The sequence below is a fragment of the Cervus canadensis genome, chromosome 28 (assembly GCF_019320065.1).
Source record: "Cervus canadensis isolate Bull #8, Minnesota chromosome 28, ASM1932006v1, whole genome shotgun sequence".
NCBI lineage: Eukaryota > Metazoa > Chordata > Mammalia > Artiodactyla > Cervidae > Cervus > Cervus canadensis.
In genome coordinates this window covers 41,407,068-41,424,056 of record NC_057413.1, presented here as the reverse complement: position 1 = coordinate 41,424,056, position 16,989 = coordinate 41,407,068, and the positions used below count along the sequence as shown (strand labels likewise).

The 16,989-nt window shown below is 39.2% G+C and overlaps 1 protein-coding gene across 2 annotated transcripts in view; it reads left to right on the top strand.

The window, feature by feature from the left end:
* Positions 1-16,989, top strand: part of SLC26A8 (solute carrier family 26 member 8) — an 82,959-nt gene that overhangs the window by 27,571 nt on the left and 38,399 nt on the right. For both annotated transcript variants that reach the window (XM_043449309.1, XM_043449310.1), the window contains exons 4-7: positions 177-293; positions 1,858-2,039; positions 11,493-11,657; positions 12,347-12,496. In XM_043449309.1, coding sequence (XP_043305244.1) covers positions 177-293; positions 1,858-2,039; positions 11,493-11,657; positions 12,347-12,496 — 614 coding nt within the window. The remainder of the gene's footprint in view (positions 1-176; positions 294-1,857; positions 2,040-11,492; positions 11,658-12,346; positions 12,497-16,989) is intronic.

The following is a 16,989-nucleotide window of genomic DNA, read 5'->3' as shown; positions in this document are numbered from 1 at the left end:
AAATCAAAGCAGATCATAAAAAGTACTAATTAAGGTCTGTATGCCAAAGGATACTGTTACCATATTCAGCTGTGTACGTGGGTCATTTTTATTTTAAATATTCTTTACAGTTTTTGTTTCAGGTGACTTTAAGAAGCCAGGCTCCCTTTGCTTACTTAAATTATCTTGCTTTTCAGTCCTGATGCTTGGTTTGCTGGCAAGGCATCTGATTCCTCCCCTCAATGTCTCTTATGCAGCTTTCTGTGCTTCAGTAATTTATGGAATTTTTGGATCATGTCATCAAATGTCCATTGGTGAGTTCAGTACTAGAATCACAGGAGGCATATGAAGTCTCCATCTTGATTGTTTATTTATTGCTAAGGAACTCAAGTTAAAGCTATGTTTAACAGATAAAGAAAAGAGGCAGAAGATGGATATTCTTTTTTTATAATTTATTTGTTTTAATTGGAGGCTAATTACTTTACGATATTGTGGTGGGTTTTGCCATACATCGGCATGAATCAGTCACCGGGATATTCTATTCACAGGATTAGTGTTCAGATTTTAGAAACTGAACTCTTTCCTGCTGTTATTAATGTCCCTACCAGACAAACAGGCCCATGAGTTATTAAAGGAATGAAAGGACAAGAGGCATCTCCCTTGCGGAAATTTCCACACTTTGGAATCTGATTATCCTCGACCAAGAAGATCCAGAAATGATTTTGCCAAAACTCCTAGAATGGATCCACTTTTCAGCTGAACCCATAGTAATCATACTCCATGAACCTGATTTATAATAATCATATCAAATTATTAATTTACATTGAGAAAATGTTATCATAGTAATCAAAACACTGAAACCCACAGAGTAAGCACTTTTCTTCCCTGAGTCAAATATCCATCTACTAATTTATAATTTGAAATGACTGTTGCAGAGACCAGACCCACCTGAAGGTCCTGTGATCAGCACAGTTACTTCCCCTGGGTGAACCTGTATAGAAATCAAACCACACAATGCCCTGACAGTCTCAGAAGGGCATCGCCAGTGTTCGCGAGTCAAGTGCCTTTTTCTGAGCTTCCATGCTGAACAACTGACCAGGCAACCAACGCTGACCATTCTGACTGGCACTGTTTTTTCTCCAGATGTGTTTGTATATTCAGTCCAGTTGCCATCCCATTCTGTGGCATGCGCCTGTGCCTTTTTAAGGACAATATTCCACATCTTTACTAAAATTTAGTGTCTGTTGATTTTTACATTTAAACACTAAAACAGCTGTTTTATTCCAATTACGCCAAGTTCGCAGAGCTCATTACAGTCACTTCCAAATACCAATAACAAGGGCTACTAGAGTTTTGCTTCTGTTAGGAATTTAAAGGTAAAATTTGCCTTTGCCTCCCGCATTCATGTTGATATGAGAAGTAAATAAAATTTTGTTTGAAACAGGTTTAGCTCCATGTCGTTTTGCACCTATTACATCCTTCTTAAGTGTTTAGGTATTGTTTTTCTTATTATTATTGATTAGCTTTGTTTTCTGATCCTTTTCCCACCATCTCATTTTTCACCATTTCTAAGAACAGGCACAGTAGCTGAGCCAGATATACATTTCCAATCAGTTTCTCTTTCTTCCTACTCCATATGCCCATTGATACAAAGAGGTTGTTACCTAGGCCAAAAAGATCTAAAATTTTGGAGTTGGTTATAGTATGTGAAACCAGAGAGCTTTCCCTGCTCTTTCTTACTTCTCAGTGGCCACTTTCAGGTAAGAAAAGTTGATCAGATCGAGGACAATGTATGAGACCATGTTTTGCTTTTGTCAACATCTGTCAGTTTACCTGGACTTAAAACCTCACCCTCTGCCCAACCTTTTTCTTTCATAGGTACATTCTTCCTTGTGAGTGCTCTGACAATCAATGTCCTGAGGACAGAGCCATTCAACAGTGGCCACTTATTACTGGGAACTTTCATCCGGAATGACTTTTCTAACACGTCCTTCTTTGAGAGCTATAACAAATCCTTGAGTTCTGTGGCATCTGTAACTATGCTGACTGGGATTATTCAGGTAGGTCCTGAGTCTCTGAATCCCTGAAGGAAAAATAAATAAATAAAGGGGCTGTACATGAACCCTTTCCTTGAATTGCTTCTGTTACCCATTGTGATATATCTGGTATTTAAGTGATTTTCATTTTTTTCCAAAACTTATGGGACGTATGGATAGACTGACTCCTCAGTGACAAAACTTCTCCCTCCCCAGAAATCTACCGCCCCTGGCTGAGGATGAGATACTCAACATTCTCCTCAATTTCTAATACTATAAGACTAAAGAAGGTGGTCCAACGGTTAGGACTTCACCTTCCAATGCAGGGGATGCGAGTTCAATCCCCAGTGAGGGAGCTAGGATCCTGCATGCCTCGTAGTCAAAAAACCGAAACCTGAAACAGAAGCAATATTGTAACAAATTCAATAAGGACTTTGATAATGGTCTATATCAAAAGAATCTAAAAATAAGAGAAGGGTCTCAGGGACTGTGGCCTAGAGTTCTACTCATGATTCCATGTTTTAAAAAATTCCTTTTATATTCTTTCACCAAGAATAGCACTCGTGGGCTCACATACTGTACTTTTGGTTAGTGGGCATTAGAGTCAGATGTAAAATCCTTTCTCTACAATGACAGGACACAGCTAATGGATGATGATATCAATGATTTATTAAAATATCCAACCTTATTTTGGGCAGTGTCTTTGATTTCTTCTGAGAATTTACCATCTAAAGCATCACTGACTGAACTAACGTCATATATTTCAGCTTTATTTCTCTGTCTTCTCAGCTAACCCAGCTCTAGCTAACCTTCTCTGATTTCCCCGAAACCATCCTTTATTAGGTAAAAACTTATTGGGAGCCTACAAAGGCAAGCTATCCTGGCGGGCTGACCCCAGCCCTGACTCTTACCAAATGTATGACTTACTTTCAGGCCTCAGTTTCTTCATGTTTAAAATGGGAATAATAATATTTGTATTGCAGAATTCTTGTAAGGATTAAGTGAGAAAATGTATGTAAAACATTCAGCCCAGAGCCTGTCACATAATAAGCATTAATAAGTTATAATTACAGAGTACAGAGAAAAGAAGTTGGTACTTTAATAGAGACCAAAAAAAATTTTTTTAAGATATAATACCCATGTTTTAAAAAGTCAGTCTTGTAGGAAAAGACAGAATAACAGGCATCAAGTCAGCAATCTATTTATTATAAGTAGCCTTGGCATGTTCTTTTTCCTTTTTCCATGTTTGAGCATCACTTTTTTCATATAACAAAGGAGAAGATATTCCATTTACAGGAAGATAGACTATATGTACTTTTCCCTATTCCTCCTCCTAAGAACAACTGAAAAATTTGGAAAGTTATATACAAACCAAACATAAGAAGGCTCTGAAAGGTGTAGAGAAGATAACAAACTGGCTCAGACCCGAGAAACAACACAGTGGAGAGTTCCCTGGGTTTTCTTTTTGCCCCGTACACCTTAGACTTGGGGCTAAAGAAGCCAGAGAGCCAAAATGCCAATGGTGCAGACCAAAAGAAAAAGTCCCAACAAAAGTCTGTTCTATATAGCCACAGGACTAGGAAAAAGTAGCAATTCTGAAAACGTTTACCCAGTAACTGCTCTACTCCAGACAAATACCAAGAAAAAAAAAAAAACAAAACAGAACTCTGTGGTGTTATCCCTACTCATGCCAGTGTGGTGGCCAAGTGGGGAGCCCAGATTTCCACCTTCACGCAGCTGTAATGAGGTAGCTACCCAGGGTGTTGTCAGAGAAGACCAAACAGGGAGTCGAGACTTTCCTCTCCACTGGGTAGTAATGAGCTTCTCTTCCTACTCTTTGCTGGGGTGTGTCAGAGAAAGCCCAGTGAAGAGTCAGTTCTTTCACCACAACACAGCATTAATGATGACAACCCCCTCTGTAGCAGTGTCAGTGGAGGCCATGCAGGGAGAAATAAAGGCATTTCTGTCTCTCCCAGTCAGGATGGTATCAGTGGAGGCCTAGTGGGGAGCCACAACTTCCATCTCCTCCCAGTAAAAATGAAGAGTCCCTACTGCCTCAGGTGTCAGTGGATTTTAAGAGGAGAACCTGGACTTGTACCTTACCAGGCAGTAATAAGGTAACACCTTCCCCTCTCAGCACTTTATCAAAATAAGGTGGCTAAAACAGAACATTTCAGTAAGATCCAGAATCTTATAGCATAGTACATGAAATGTCAATAGCTGAACTGAAAATAACTTGTCGTATCAAGAACCAAGAACATTTCAACTTTAATGAAAAAAGGCAATAAAAAGATGCCAGCACTGAGATGAGAGGTGTTAGAATTATCTGGCATAAATTATAAAGCAGCCATCCTAAAAATGCTTCAGCAACCAATTATTAATATGCTTGAAACAAAGTAAAAAAATAGAAAGTCTCAAAAAGTAAATAGAAGATGTAAAGAAGAACCAAACAGAAATTTTAGAGCTAAAAAATACATTAACCAAAATTAAAAATTCAAAGAATGGACTCGACAGCAAAATGGAGAGTAAAGAATCAATGAACTTGAAGAAAGAACAACAGAAATTACTCAGTCTGAACAATAGAAAATAGACTGAAAAAAATTTAACAGAATCTCAGGGACAAGTGGGACTATAACAGAAGTTCTAACATTTGTGTCTCATAAGCATCCCAGAAAGGGAGGGGAAAAAAGATGGGACTGAATTACTTGAAGAACTAATAGCTGAAAATGCCCCAAATTTGACAAAAGATATACTTCTACAGTTTTAAGAACCTTGGAAAATCCCAAACAAGATAAATCCATAGGAATCTACACCAAGACAAATCATACTCTACGTTTGAAAGCTAAAAACAATGAAAAAAAATCTTGAAAGCAGTGAGAGAAACACTTTACCTTCAGTGAGAAAATAATTTAAATGACAGCAAATTTATTGTCAGAAACCATGTAGACCAGAAGGAAATTGCACAATATTCTTTCATTTGCTGAAAGAACTGTCAATCCAAAAATCATTGTTGTTGTTCAGTTGTGTCTGACTGCAGCACACCAGACTTCCCTGTCCTTCACCACCTCCCAGAGCTGCTCAAACTCATATCCATTGAGTCGGTGATGCCATCCAACCATCTTGTCATCTGTCATCCCCTTCTCCTGCCTTCAATCTTTCCCAGCATCAGGGTCTTTTCTAACGAGTTGGCTCTTCGCATCAGGTGGCCGAGGTATTGGAGCTTCAGCTTCAGCATCAGTCCTTCCAATAAATATTCAGGATTGATTTCCTTTAGGATGGACTGGTTTGATCTCCTTGCAGTCCTAGGCACTCTCAAGAGTCTTCTCCAACACCAAAGTTCAAAAGCATCAGTTCTTCGACACTCAAGTCTTCTGTATGGTCCAACTCTCACATCCGTACATGCCTACTGGAAAAACCATAGCTTTGACTAGTGGACCTTTGTTGGCAAAGTAATGTCTCTGCTTTTTAATCTCTATCTAGGTTTGTCATAGCTTTTCTTCCAAGGAGCAAGTGTCATGGCTGCAGTCACCATCTGCAGTGATTTTGGAGCCCAAGAAAGTAAAGTCTGTCACTGTTTCCATTGTTTCCCTATCTATTTACCATGAAGTGATGGGACTGGATGCCATGATATTATTTTATTTGAATTTTGAGTTTTAAGCCAGCTTTTTCACTCTTGTCTTTTACCTTCATCAAGAGGTTCTTTGGTTCCTCTTCACTTTCTGTCATAAGGGTGGTGTCTTTTGCATATCTGAGGTTATTGATATTTCTCCTGGCAATTTTGATTCCAGTTTGTACTTCATCCAGCCCAGCATTTCTGAAAATAGCCTTCAAGAATGAAGGAGAAATCAAGACATGCTCACATGAAGGAGAACTAAGAGAATTTATCACCAGCAAGACCTACCCTAAAAGAATGGCTAAAAGAAGTTCTCTAAACGGAAAGGAAATGATAAAAGAAGGCATCTTGGAACATCGAGTAGGAAGAAAGAACAATGAAAAAGGGAAAACATGGATAGATATGGTAGTTTTCTTTGTTTTCTTAAATGTTCTAAATTATGTCAATGGTTGAAGCAAAAATTATATCACTGATGTGGTTCAAAATGCATATGGAAGAAATATTTTAAACAATTCTTTTATAAACAAACATAATGGGAGGTAAATTTTCTATAATTTGCTCAAACTGGTAAAATGTTTACACCAGTGGACTGTGATAAGTTATGTATATATAATGTAATACCTAGGACAATCACTTCAAAACCTATACACTCAAAAATGCCATAGATAAATCAAAATGAAATTCTAAAAAATGTTCAAGTAATGTGTGAAATCAGAAAAAATAAAAGATGAAAAGTAGAGCAAACAGAAAAATGGCAGAAAAATGGTTAACCCTTAACATATCAACATTTACATTAAAGATATCGACTAAATATTTAGAAATATGCTGTCTACAAGAAACAACAAAAACAATGATTAGGTTGAAAGTTAAAAAAATAGAAAGATATGTCATGCAAATATTAAAGGAAGGCAGAATTGACTATATTAATAACAGATAAAGTAGACTTCAGAGCCAAGAAGATTACCAGAGGTAGAGAAGGACAGCACATAATAATAAAAGGCTTGCTCTTCCGAGAAGGTGAGGCAGACCTACGTATGCCTGCAGTAAACGACAGAGCCCCGAAATGTGTGAAGCAAGAAGTGACATAGCTGGAATGGAGACACAAACAAATAGAACTCCACAATTACAGTTGGAGACCTCATCTCTCCTCTCTCAACAATTGATAGAACAACCGGACAGAAAATCAACAAGGATAATCAACAAGGATATCAACAAGGATATAGTAAAATTCAAAACATCAACAACACCAATAGGACTCGAGACATTTATAGAATACTCCAATGAGTAACAGTAGAATACACATTCTTTTCACAACCCATGGAACATACAGCAAGATAGACCACATCCTGGGCTATAAAACAAGCATCAATAAATATAAAAGAATTGAAGTCAAACAGTGTGTTCTCTGACCACAGTGGAATCAAACTAGAACTCAATAACAAAGAGTTAACAGGAAAGTCTCCAAATTCCTGGACACTGAACAGCACACTTCTAAACAATCCATATGTCAAAGAGGAAGTTTCAAGGGAAATAAATACACTGAAGTAAATGAAAATAAAATATACCAAAATTTCTGGGACACAGCTAAAGTGGTGCTGAAAAGGAAATTTATAGCACTAAAATGCATATAGTAGAATAAAGAAAAAGTCTCAGATTAATAATATAAGCTCCCTCTGCAAGAATCTAGAAAAATAAGAGCAAATTATACCCAAAATAAGCAGAAGGAAGGAAATAATAAAGAGGAAAAGTGAATGAAACTAAAAACTGGAAAGTTCACATACCGATGGTTCCATTTATGTAAGATTCTTGAAGTGACAAAATTATAGAAATGCGGAACAGGTTAGTTGTTGCCGGAGATTAAGGATGAGTAGAGATCAGAGGATGGAGGTTGGAGGCAGAGATGGGAGATGAGAGGCTGTAATAGGGCAACAGGAGAGATCCTTGTGCTGATGGAATTATTTTTTATCTTATCTGTATTTGATGTCACTATCCTAGTTGTGGCATGTAGTGTAGTTGGGCAAGATGGGGAAAACTGGGTACACAGGATCTCTGCATTGCTTTTTTACAACTGCATGTCAGTCTACAATTATTTACAATAAAAAGTTTTAGAAAAGTCTGAACTAAATAATAACAACCAGCGTTTATTGCTCTGTGCTGTCAATGTTCAAAGCACTTTACATGTCTTATCCTCATTTGGTCCTCACAACACCCCTCTGTATGAGGGTAGGTATTACTCTGTACTTATTTTACGGAAACAAAGGTATAGAGAGGTTAAGTGAATTGCTCAAGATCATGTAACCAGTAAGATCCCAAACTGGGATTCAGGCTGTTTGTCTGCCTCTAGAACCTGTGTACTAGATAATCTTAAAGTGCACACAAGTATTAATAAAAGTGAAGAGTTCACTGTCAAAAGAATATGAAGTGGGGACTTTCCCTGGCAGTCCAGTGGTTAAGAATCCATGCTTCCCCCACAGAGGGCATGGGTTCGATCCCTGGTCAGGAAACTAAGATCCTGCATGCCATGTGGCGTGTCCAGAAATAATTTAAAAAATATGAAATGAAGGAATAGTTTTTAGTTGGGATGGAGTTGTCTGGGAAGGAAACAACCATTTACTAAACCTTTCCTTCATTGGCCAAACATTTGGTACAGAACTTCCTTGACTTATGATGGGGTTACATACTGATAAACCCATGGTAATTTGAGAATACTGTAAGTTGAAAATACATTTAGTAAACCTAGCTTACCAAATGTCATAGCCTGGCCTGGCTTACCTTAAATGTGCTCAGAACACTTACATTAGACTATATTGGGCAAAATCATGTAATACAAAGCCTATTTTATAATAAAGTATTGGGTATCTCATGTAGTTTGTTGAATATAGTACTGGAAGTGATAAACAGAGTGGCTGTCTGAGTACAAATAGTTCTTAGTGTACGAGTTGTTTCCCCTCATGTCTGTGTGGCTGAGTGGGAGCTGCAGCTCACTGCCACTGCCCAGCATCACAAAAGAGCATCATACTGCACAGGGCTAGCCCAGAAAAAAAAAATCAAAATTCAAAGTACCATTTTTACTGAATGCATAGTGCTTTTACACCATTGTAAAGTCGAAATTAAAAAATGTTAGAACCATTGTAATTTGGGAAATGTCTCTACCTGTTTTCAATAAGGATGACAGAGAGAGGTTTCATATCACAGACCAGTTCTGCCTGATTGACAGTGATGTCTAGAAAATTATGTTAACACCAGATTCTGATGCCACATCACAGTTGGGCAAGGAGGAGTTCTATGGTTCATTATAGATATTTGCCATTTACAAGGTCGAAGGAAGGGATGGCATGAGGCATGAGTGATATAGGGACTTCCCCAGTAGTGCAGTGGTTAAGGCTCCACCTTGCCATGCAGGGGACAGAGGTTTGGACCTCTGGTCGAGGAACTAAGATCCCACATGCCGTGGAGCAACTAAGCCCTCAGCCGCAACACCTGCACGCCATAAGTAGAGAGTCCTTGCGCCTCAACAAAAGATCCTCCATGACACAAGGAAGATCCTGAGCGCCGCAAGTAAGACCCAAGGCAGCCGCCCCAAAAAAGAGAATGAATGGTATATATATTTGCATCTGTCACTATTTTCAGATTTGAGCTAAGTGTTTTGCATGTATTCTGTCATGTAATCCGTACAAAACACTCACGTTGGGTATTATTTCATAGACAAGGGAACAGAGGCTCGAAGAGTTTAAGAAACTTGTCCAAACGCACTCAGTACCACACTTTCTGAAGGAGAGAAGTTTTATTGAGCTCTTTTTACAATTTTTGTTTATTGATTGCACTGGGTCTTCGTTGCAGCCCGTGGGCTTTCTCTAATTGTGCGGAGCAGGGGAGGCTGCTCTCTAGTTGCAGCGAATGGGCTTCGCATTGTGGCGGCTACTCTTGTTGCGGAGCAGAGGCTCCAGGGACCGCCAGCTCAGTAGCTGAGGCACACAGGTCCAGCTCTGGAATTCTCCTGGAGCAGGGATCAAACCTGTGTCCCCTGCATTGGCAGGCAGATTCTCAGCACTGGACCACCAGGGAAGTTCTGTTGAGCTCTTGAAAGAGATGATAAACCTGGGTTGGCAGAGAGGGAAGAGGGGGTTGGGCATAAGCACAGAAGAAATCAGTCAATCACACAAAAGACAGGAAACAGATTGGCCTGACTAGAGTCAAGGAGCACTCTGGACAGTAATGACCGGAGATCAAGGGAGACGAAGTGCCCAACTAACTGCAAGCTTTGAAACAAAAAGCTCTTAAAGCTAATAGATTTGTTCCTCCAAGTTTGTTTTTTGAGAGTTCCTAGTGCAGCGGAATATGAAGCAATGACAAGAGAAGGTTTCAAGACTTTGCTTTTCTTTCCCCATCTTCCTCATTGGGCTGTGTCATTTTTCTTAACCTGCCCTCTTAAGAGGATTGGAGCTTGCCGTCTAGCCATAATTTTCCACTTTTTTTTTTTATTATAAAAGATGAACAAGTATATTGCAAAAATCTCAAATAAAAAGAGTGTATAAATTACAAAATATTGCCCATAACCTTTAATCAACCATTCCCCAAAGGCAACTTCTGTTAATAACTTGGCATCTATCCTTTTAAATCCTTTGCTTGTGTATTACATAGCATTTAAAAAATACATTTACATACGTATACCGTATTTTACGTGTATTTGTATTTAATCCTAGAGACATAAATTCAGTTTAATCGTTCTTCATAAACATCAAAGGCCCAAATGTTTAAGCTGGAGCCCAGGTTGTTTTAATATTTTCCTTTGCGAAAAGCTGCATTCCTCACAGGGATGTTAACATGTCAGAGAGGGCTATCAAAGCTTCCATTGGGGCTTCCCTGGTGGCTCAGTGATGAAGAATCTGCCTGCCAATGCAGGAGACACAGGTTCAATCCCTGATCCAGGAAGATCCCACAGGCTGCAGAGCAGCTGAGCCCGTGCACCACAGTTGTAGAGTTTGTGCTCTAGAGCCTGGGAGCTGCAACAACTGAAGCCCAGGCACCCTAGAGCCTGTAACTGGCAGCAAGAGAAGCCGTCTCAATGAGAAGCCCTCGCCCCACAGCTAGAGAAAAGCCCACACAGCAACCAAGACTCAGCACACGCAAAAATAAATAAATAAATAAAAATTATTTTTAAAGAAGATTTTAGTGAAAAGGACTTTTAAAAAGCCAAGTCTTCTTCTGATCACTTTGTCACTGATCACCCCACATCCACAAGATCAGTGGATCCTAGGGTAAGAACGTCAGTTTACATACTCATGAAGAAAGAAAGGAGTGTGGTCTTATGTTTGTAAGGGAGCCTGTGAATCAATACCAAGGACCTGCTCTTAGCTCATCAATTTCAGTTGATTAGGGAAAGAGAAACGAGTTATCAAAGGGGATTTCCCTGGTGGCCCTCTGGTAAATAATCCGCCTGCCGATGCAGTGGGCATGGATTTGATCCCCGATCCGAGAAGATTCCACATGCCACGGGGCAGCTAAACCTGTGCACCAACAACTGCTGAGCCCGACTACCGTGGGCCTGCGTGCCACAACTGCCGAAGCCCACACGCACACACAGCCCGTGCTCCACACCGAGAGAAGCCACTGCAACCAGAAGCCCACGCGCTGCAGCTAGAGAGTAACCTCCCCTCGCCACACCTAGACAAAGCCTGTGCTCAGCAGCAAAGACCCAGCACAGCCCCCCTCCCAATGTTGTAAGTTAAAAGAAAGTTATTAAAGGGGCCTAAGCTAAGCTTTTTTTGTTGGAACCTCTGGAGATGGCCTAATGCGGTGCCATTGCTGGTTTGATGACATTCCTCCTCACTCTGGTTTTCTTTTCCATCTGAATCCCCCCACAGCTGTCTATGGGCATGTTAGGTTTTGGCTTCATTGTTACTTACATTCCGGAGGCTGCCATCAGTGCTTACCTGGCTGCTACAGCCCTGCACGTTATGCTGTCCCAGTTGACCTGCATCTTCGGAGTTATGATCAGTTACAATTCTGGTCCCGTCGCCTTCTTCTACGTGAGTAATTTCTACCCTCACCCAGAGTAACAAATGCTCCTCCCCTTGCCTCCAAAAAGTAGACCCAAGTGGAGAGACTCTTGCATAGGCAGCTGGGTCAAGAGGGTCCTAGAAGTAATTTCACCTCTTCCAGATTTACAGTCTTGATTAATTGCAGGTGCCAGTTGGACCATGTTATCAGTTGCATTAATCATTTTACCCCCAAGCCTTTTAAACTAACACGATTTATGTTAAAATTTGGTCTTTTAGATAACTGTATCTATCATAATTCTCCCCATCATGTAACTCATAACAGACATGTATCCTAAAACATCTTAAGAATATAAAACGCAAAGTTGTCCCTGGATGCAAGAACGGCCCAGAAGTCAAGTGAAACATACATGGTCTGGGCAAATTAATAAAGAGTAGGCTAATAAACAGAACTCCTGGGTCCTTTCCATTACACTGAAACACAGAAAGTGTATTCTCTTCTTGTTGGACATTATTGTCTTTTAATGTATCGTTTCCAAATTAAAAAATTATATACCCACCTACTTGCTCTCCCTGTTCTAGTCATGCTCATAAAGATCTCAATGCCCAGCAACCCTGCCCAGGGACTTCTGTTTGAACTAATTTAGAAAGTGTCATTTTCTAGATTTAGGCAATTATTACATCCTACCCTAAGCCTCTGTAATTTTGTTTTCTTTCAGAACATAATTAACTACTGTTTAGGTCTTCCTAAAGCTAATTCCACCAGCATCTTACTATTTCTAACCTCTATTGTTGCTCTGAGAATCAACAAATGTATCAGAATTTCCTTCAACCAGTACCCCATTGAATTTCCCATGGAAGTTTTTCTGGTAGGTGTCTTTTTGCTTTTGTTTTGTTAAGTTAATTTCTATTGGAGTATAGTTGCTTTACAGTGTTCTGTTAGCTTCTGCTACACAGCAGAGTGAATCAGTTATACACACACATATTAATACATTCCGTCTTTTTAAGATTTCCTTCCCATTTACGTCACCACAGAGCACTGAGTAGAATTCCCTGTGCAATCAAGTAGGTTCTTATTACTGGTCTATTGTATCCATGGTAGCGTATATAAGTCAATCCCAATATCCAAATTCATCCCACCCCCTTCCCCTCTTGGTATCCCTAGGTTTGTTCTCTACATGTGTGTCTCTATTTCTGCTTTGCAAATAAGTTCATCTGTACCATTTGTATAGATTCCAATATAAGCGATATTATATGCTATTTGTTTTCCTCTTTCTGATTTACTTTACTCTGTATGACAATCTGTAGATCCATCTGTGTCTTTGCAAAGGGCACTATTTTGTTCCTTTTTATGGCTGGGTAATATTCCACTGTATATATTGTTGTTCAGTCACTAAGTCATGTCCAATCTTTGCAACCCCATGGACTACAGCACACCAGGCTTCCCTGTCCGTCACCATCTCCCAGACCTTGCTCAAACTCTTGTCCATTGAGTCGGTGATGCCATCCAACCATCTTGTCCTCTGTCGTCCCCTTCTCCTCCTGCCTTCAATCTTTCCCAGCATCAGGGTCTTTTCTAATGACTCAACTCTTTGAATCAGGTGACCAAAGTATTGGAACTTCAGCTTCAGCATCAGTACTTCCAATGAATTTTCACAGTTGATTTCCTTTAGAATTGACTGGTTTGACCTCTTTGCAGTCCAAGAGACTCTTAACAGTCTTCTCCAACACCACAGTTCAAAATCATCAGTTCTTCGGTGTTCAGCTTTCTATACGGTCCAATTCTCATATCCATACATGACTACTGGAAAAACCATAGCTTTGACTGTACAGACCTCTGTTGGCAAAGTGATGTCTCTGCTTTTTAATATGCTCTCTAAGTTTGTCATTGATTTTCTTCCAAGGAGCAAGTGTCTTTTAATTTCATGGCTGCAGTCACCATCTGCAGTGATTTTGGAGCCCAAGAAAATAGAATCTGTCACTGTTTCCATTGTTTCCCATCTATTTGCCATGAAGTGATGGGACAGGATGCCATGATCTTAGTTTTTGAATGTTGAGTTTTAAGCCAGCTTTTTCACTCTCCTTTTCCACCTTCATCAAGAGGCTCTTTAGCTCCTCTTCACTTTCTGCCATAAGGGTGGTGTCATCTGCATATCTGAAGTTATTGATATTTCTCCTGGCAATCTTGATTCCAGCTTGTGCTTCATCCAGCCTGGCATTTCTCATGGTGTACTCTGCATATAAAGTTAAATAAGCAGGATGACAGTATACAGCCTTGATGTATTCCTTTCCCAATTTTGAACCAGTCTGTTGTTCCATGTCTGGTTCTAACTGTTGCTTCTTGACCTGCATACAGGTTTCTCAGGAGGCAGGTAAGGTGGTCCGGTATTCCCATCTCTTAAAGAGTTTTCCACAGTTTGTTGTGATCCACACAGTCCAAAGCTTTAGTGTAGTCAATGAGCAAAAGTAGATGTTTTTCTAGAATTCTCTTGCTTTTTCTATGATCCAGCAGATGTTGGCAATTTTATCTCTGGTTCCTCTGCCTTTTCTAAATCCAGCTTGCACATCTGGAAGTTCTCGGTTCATGTACTGTTGAAGCCTGGCTTGGAGAATTTTGAGCATTACTTTGCTAGCGTGTGAAATGAGCACTAGTTGTGTGGTAGTTTGAACATTCTTTGGCATTGCCTTTCTTTGAGATTGGAATGAAAACTGACCTTTTCCAGTCCTGTGGCCACTGCTGCATTTTCCAAATTTGCTGGCATATTGAGTGCAGCACTTTCACAGCATCATTTTTTAGGATTTGAAATAGCTCAGCTGGAACTCTATCACCTCCACTAGCTTTTTTGTGATGCTTCCTAAGGCCCACTTGACTTCGCACTCCAGGATATCTGGCTCTAGGTGAGTGATCACACCATCATGGTTATCTGGTTCATTAAGATCTCTTTTGTATAGTTCTTCTGTATATTCTTGCCGCCTCTTCATATCTTCTGCTTCTTTTAGGTCCATACCATTTCTGTCCTTTTTTGTGCCCATCTTTGCATGAAATGCCCCCTTTGTGTCTCTCATTTTCTTGAAGAGATCTCTAGTCTTTCCCATTCTGTTATTTTCCTCTATTTCTTTGCATTGATGACTGTGGAAGGCTTTCTTATCTCTCCTTGCAGAATATTCTTTGAAACTTTGCATTCGGATGAGTATATCTTACATGTATCACATTTTCTTTATCTATTCCTTTGTTGATGGACATTTAGGATACTACCGTGTCCTGGCTATTGTAAATAGCGCTGCAGTGAACATTGGAATGCAAGCGTCTTTTTGAATTATAGTTTTCTCTGGGTATTTGCCTAGAAATGGGGTTTCTGGGTCATATGCTACCCAATAGAATGGCAGTTCTAGTTTTAGTTTTTTGAGGAACCTCCATACTGTTCTCCATAGTGGTTGTACCAGTTTACATTCCCAACCCTCAGGAGGAGGGTTCCCTTTCTCCACATTCTCTCCGGCATTTACTGTTTGTAGATTTTTTGATGATGTCCATTCTGACCAGATGAGGTGATACTTCATTGTAGTTTTGACTTGCATTTCTCTAATAATTAGTCGTGTTCAGCATCTTTTCATATGCCTTTTGACCATCTGTATGTCTTTGGAGAAGTGTCCATTTATGTTTCCCTCCCATTTTTTCATTGGGTTATTTGTTTTTTCGATACTGAGCTGCATTAGTTGTTTGTTTATTTTGGAGATTAATCTCTTGTCAGTTGGTTCAATTGCAAATATTTTCTCCCATGCTGTTGTCTTTTTGTTTTGTTTATGGTTTCCTTTGTTGTGCAAAAGCTTTTAAGTTTAATTAAGTCTCATTTATTTCTGTTTTTTATTTTCATTACTCTAGGATGTGGGTCAAAAAAGGTCTTGCTACAATTTGTGTCAAAAAGTGTTCTGCCTGTGCTTTTCCTCTAAGAGTTTTATGGTGTCTAGCCTTACACTATAGTGTACAGCCTTATAGGTCTTTAATTCATTTTGAGTTTATTTGTGTGTATGGTGTTAGGGAGTGTTCTCCCTAACATTCTTTTACATGTAGCTGTCCAGTTTTCCCAGCACCACTTATTAGAGAGGCTGTCTCTTGAGGGAGAATGAATACACATGTAAGTATGGCTGAATCCCATTGCTGTTCACCTGAAACTATAAAATAACAAGTCTTTAAAAAGAAGCTGTCTTTTCTCCATTGTATGTTCTTGCTCCCTTTGTCATAGATTAGGTAACCATAGGTACTTGGGTTTACCTCTGGGCTTTCTATCCTGTTACATGTATCTGTATTTCTGTCTTTATGCCAGTACCACACTGTCTTGACTACTGTAGCTTTGGAGTACAGTCTGAAGTCAGGGAGTCTGATTCCTCCACCTCCATTTTTCTTTCTCAAAATTGCTTTGACTAGTTGTAGTCTTTTATGTTTCCATACGAATTGATAGGGATTGCATTGAATCTGTAGATTGCTTCAGTTGTCTAGTCATTTTCACAATATTGATTCTTCCAATCCAAGAATAGGGTATGTCTCTCTATTTGTGTTGTCTTTGATTTCTTGCATCAGTACCCTATAGTTTTCTGAACACAAGTCTTTTGTCTCCTTAGGTAGATTTATTCCTAGGTATTTTATTCTTTTGTTGCACTGATAAGTAGGATTGTTTTCTTAATTTCTTTTTCCGATCTTTCCTTGTTAGTGTATAGGAATACAACAGGTTTCTGTGTATTAATTTTGTATCCTACAAAATTTACCAAATTCATTGATAAGCTCTAGTAGTTTCCTGGTGGCCTCTTTAGGATTTTATATGTATAGTATTATGTCATCTGCAAAACAGTGACAGGTTTATTTCTTTTCCAATCTGGATTCCTTTTATTTCTTTTTCTTCTCTGATTGCCATGACTAGGACTTCCAAAGCTATGTTGAATTATTCCTTAGTGATAGTGATGAGAGTGGACATCCTTTACTTGTTCCTAATCTTAGAGGAAATGCTTTCAGTTTTTCACCAGAGAGAACAGTATTTCCTGTGGGTTGTCATAGATGGTTTTTATTATATTGAAGTAGGTTCCCTTTATTTCCACTTTCTGGAGAGTTTTTATCATAAATCAGTGTTGAATTTTGTCAAAAACTTTTTCTGTGTCTATTGAGTTGATCATACGGTTTTTATTCTTCAATCTGTTAATATGGTATATCACATTGATTGATTTGCATATATTGAAGAATCCTTGCATCCCTGGGATAAATCCCTCTTGATCATGGTGTATGGTCATTCAATATTCTGTGGGATTCTGTTTGCTAGTATTTTGTTGAGGATTTTTGCATCTGTGTTCATGAGTGATTTGTTGTTGTTGTTCA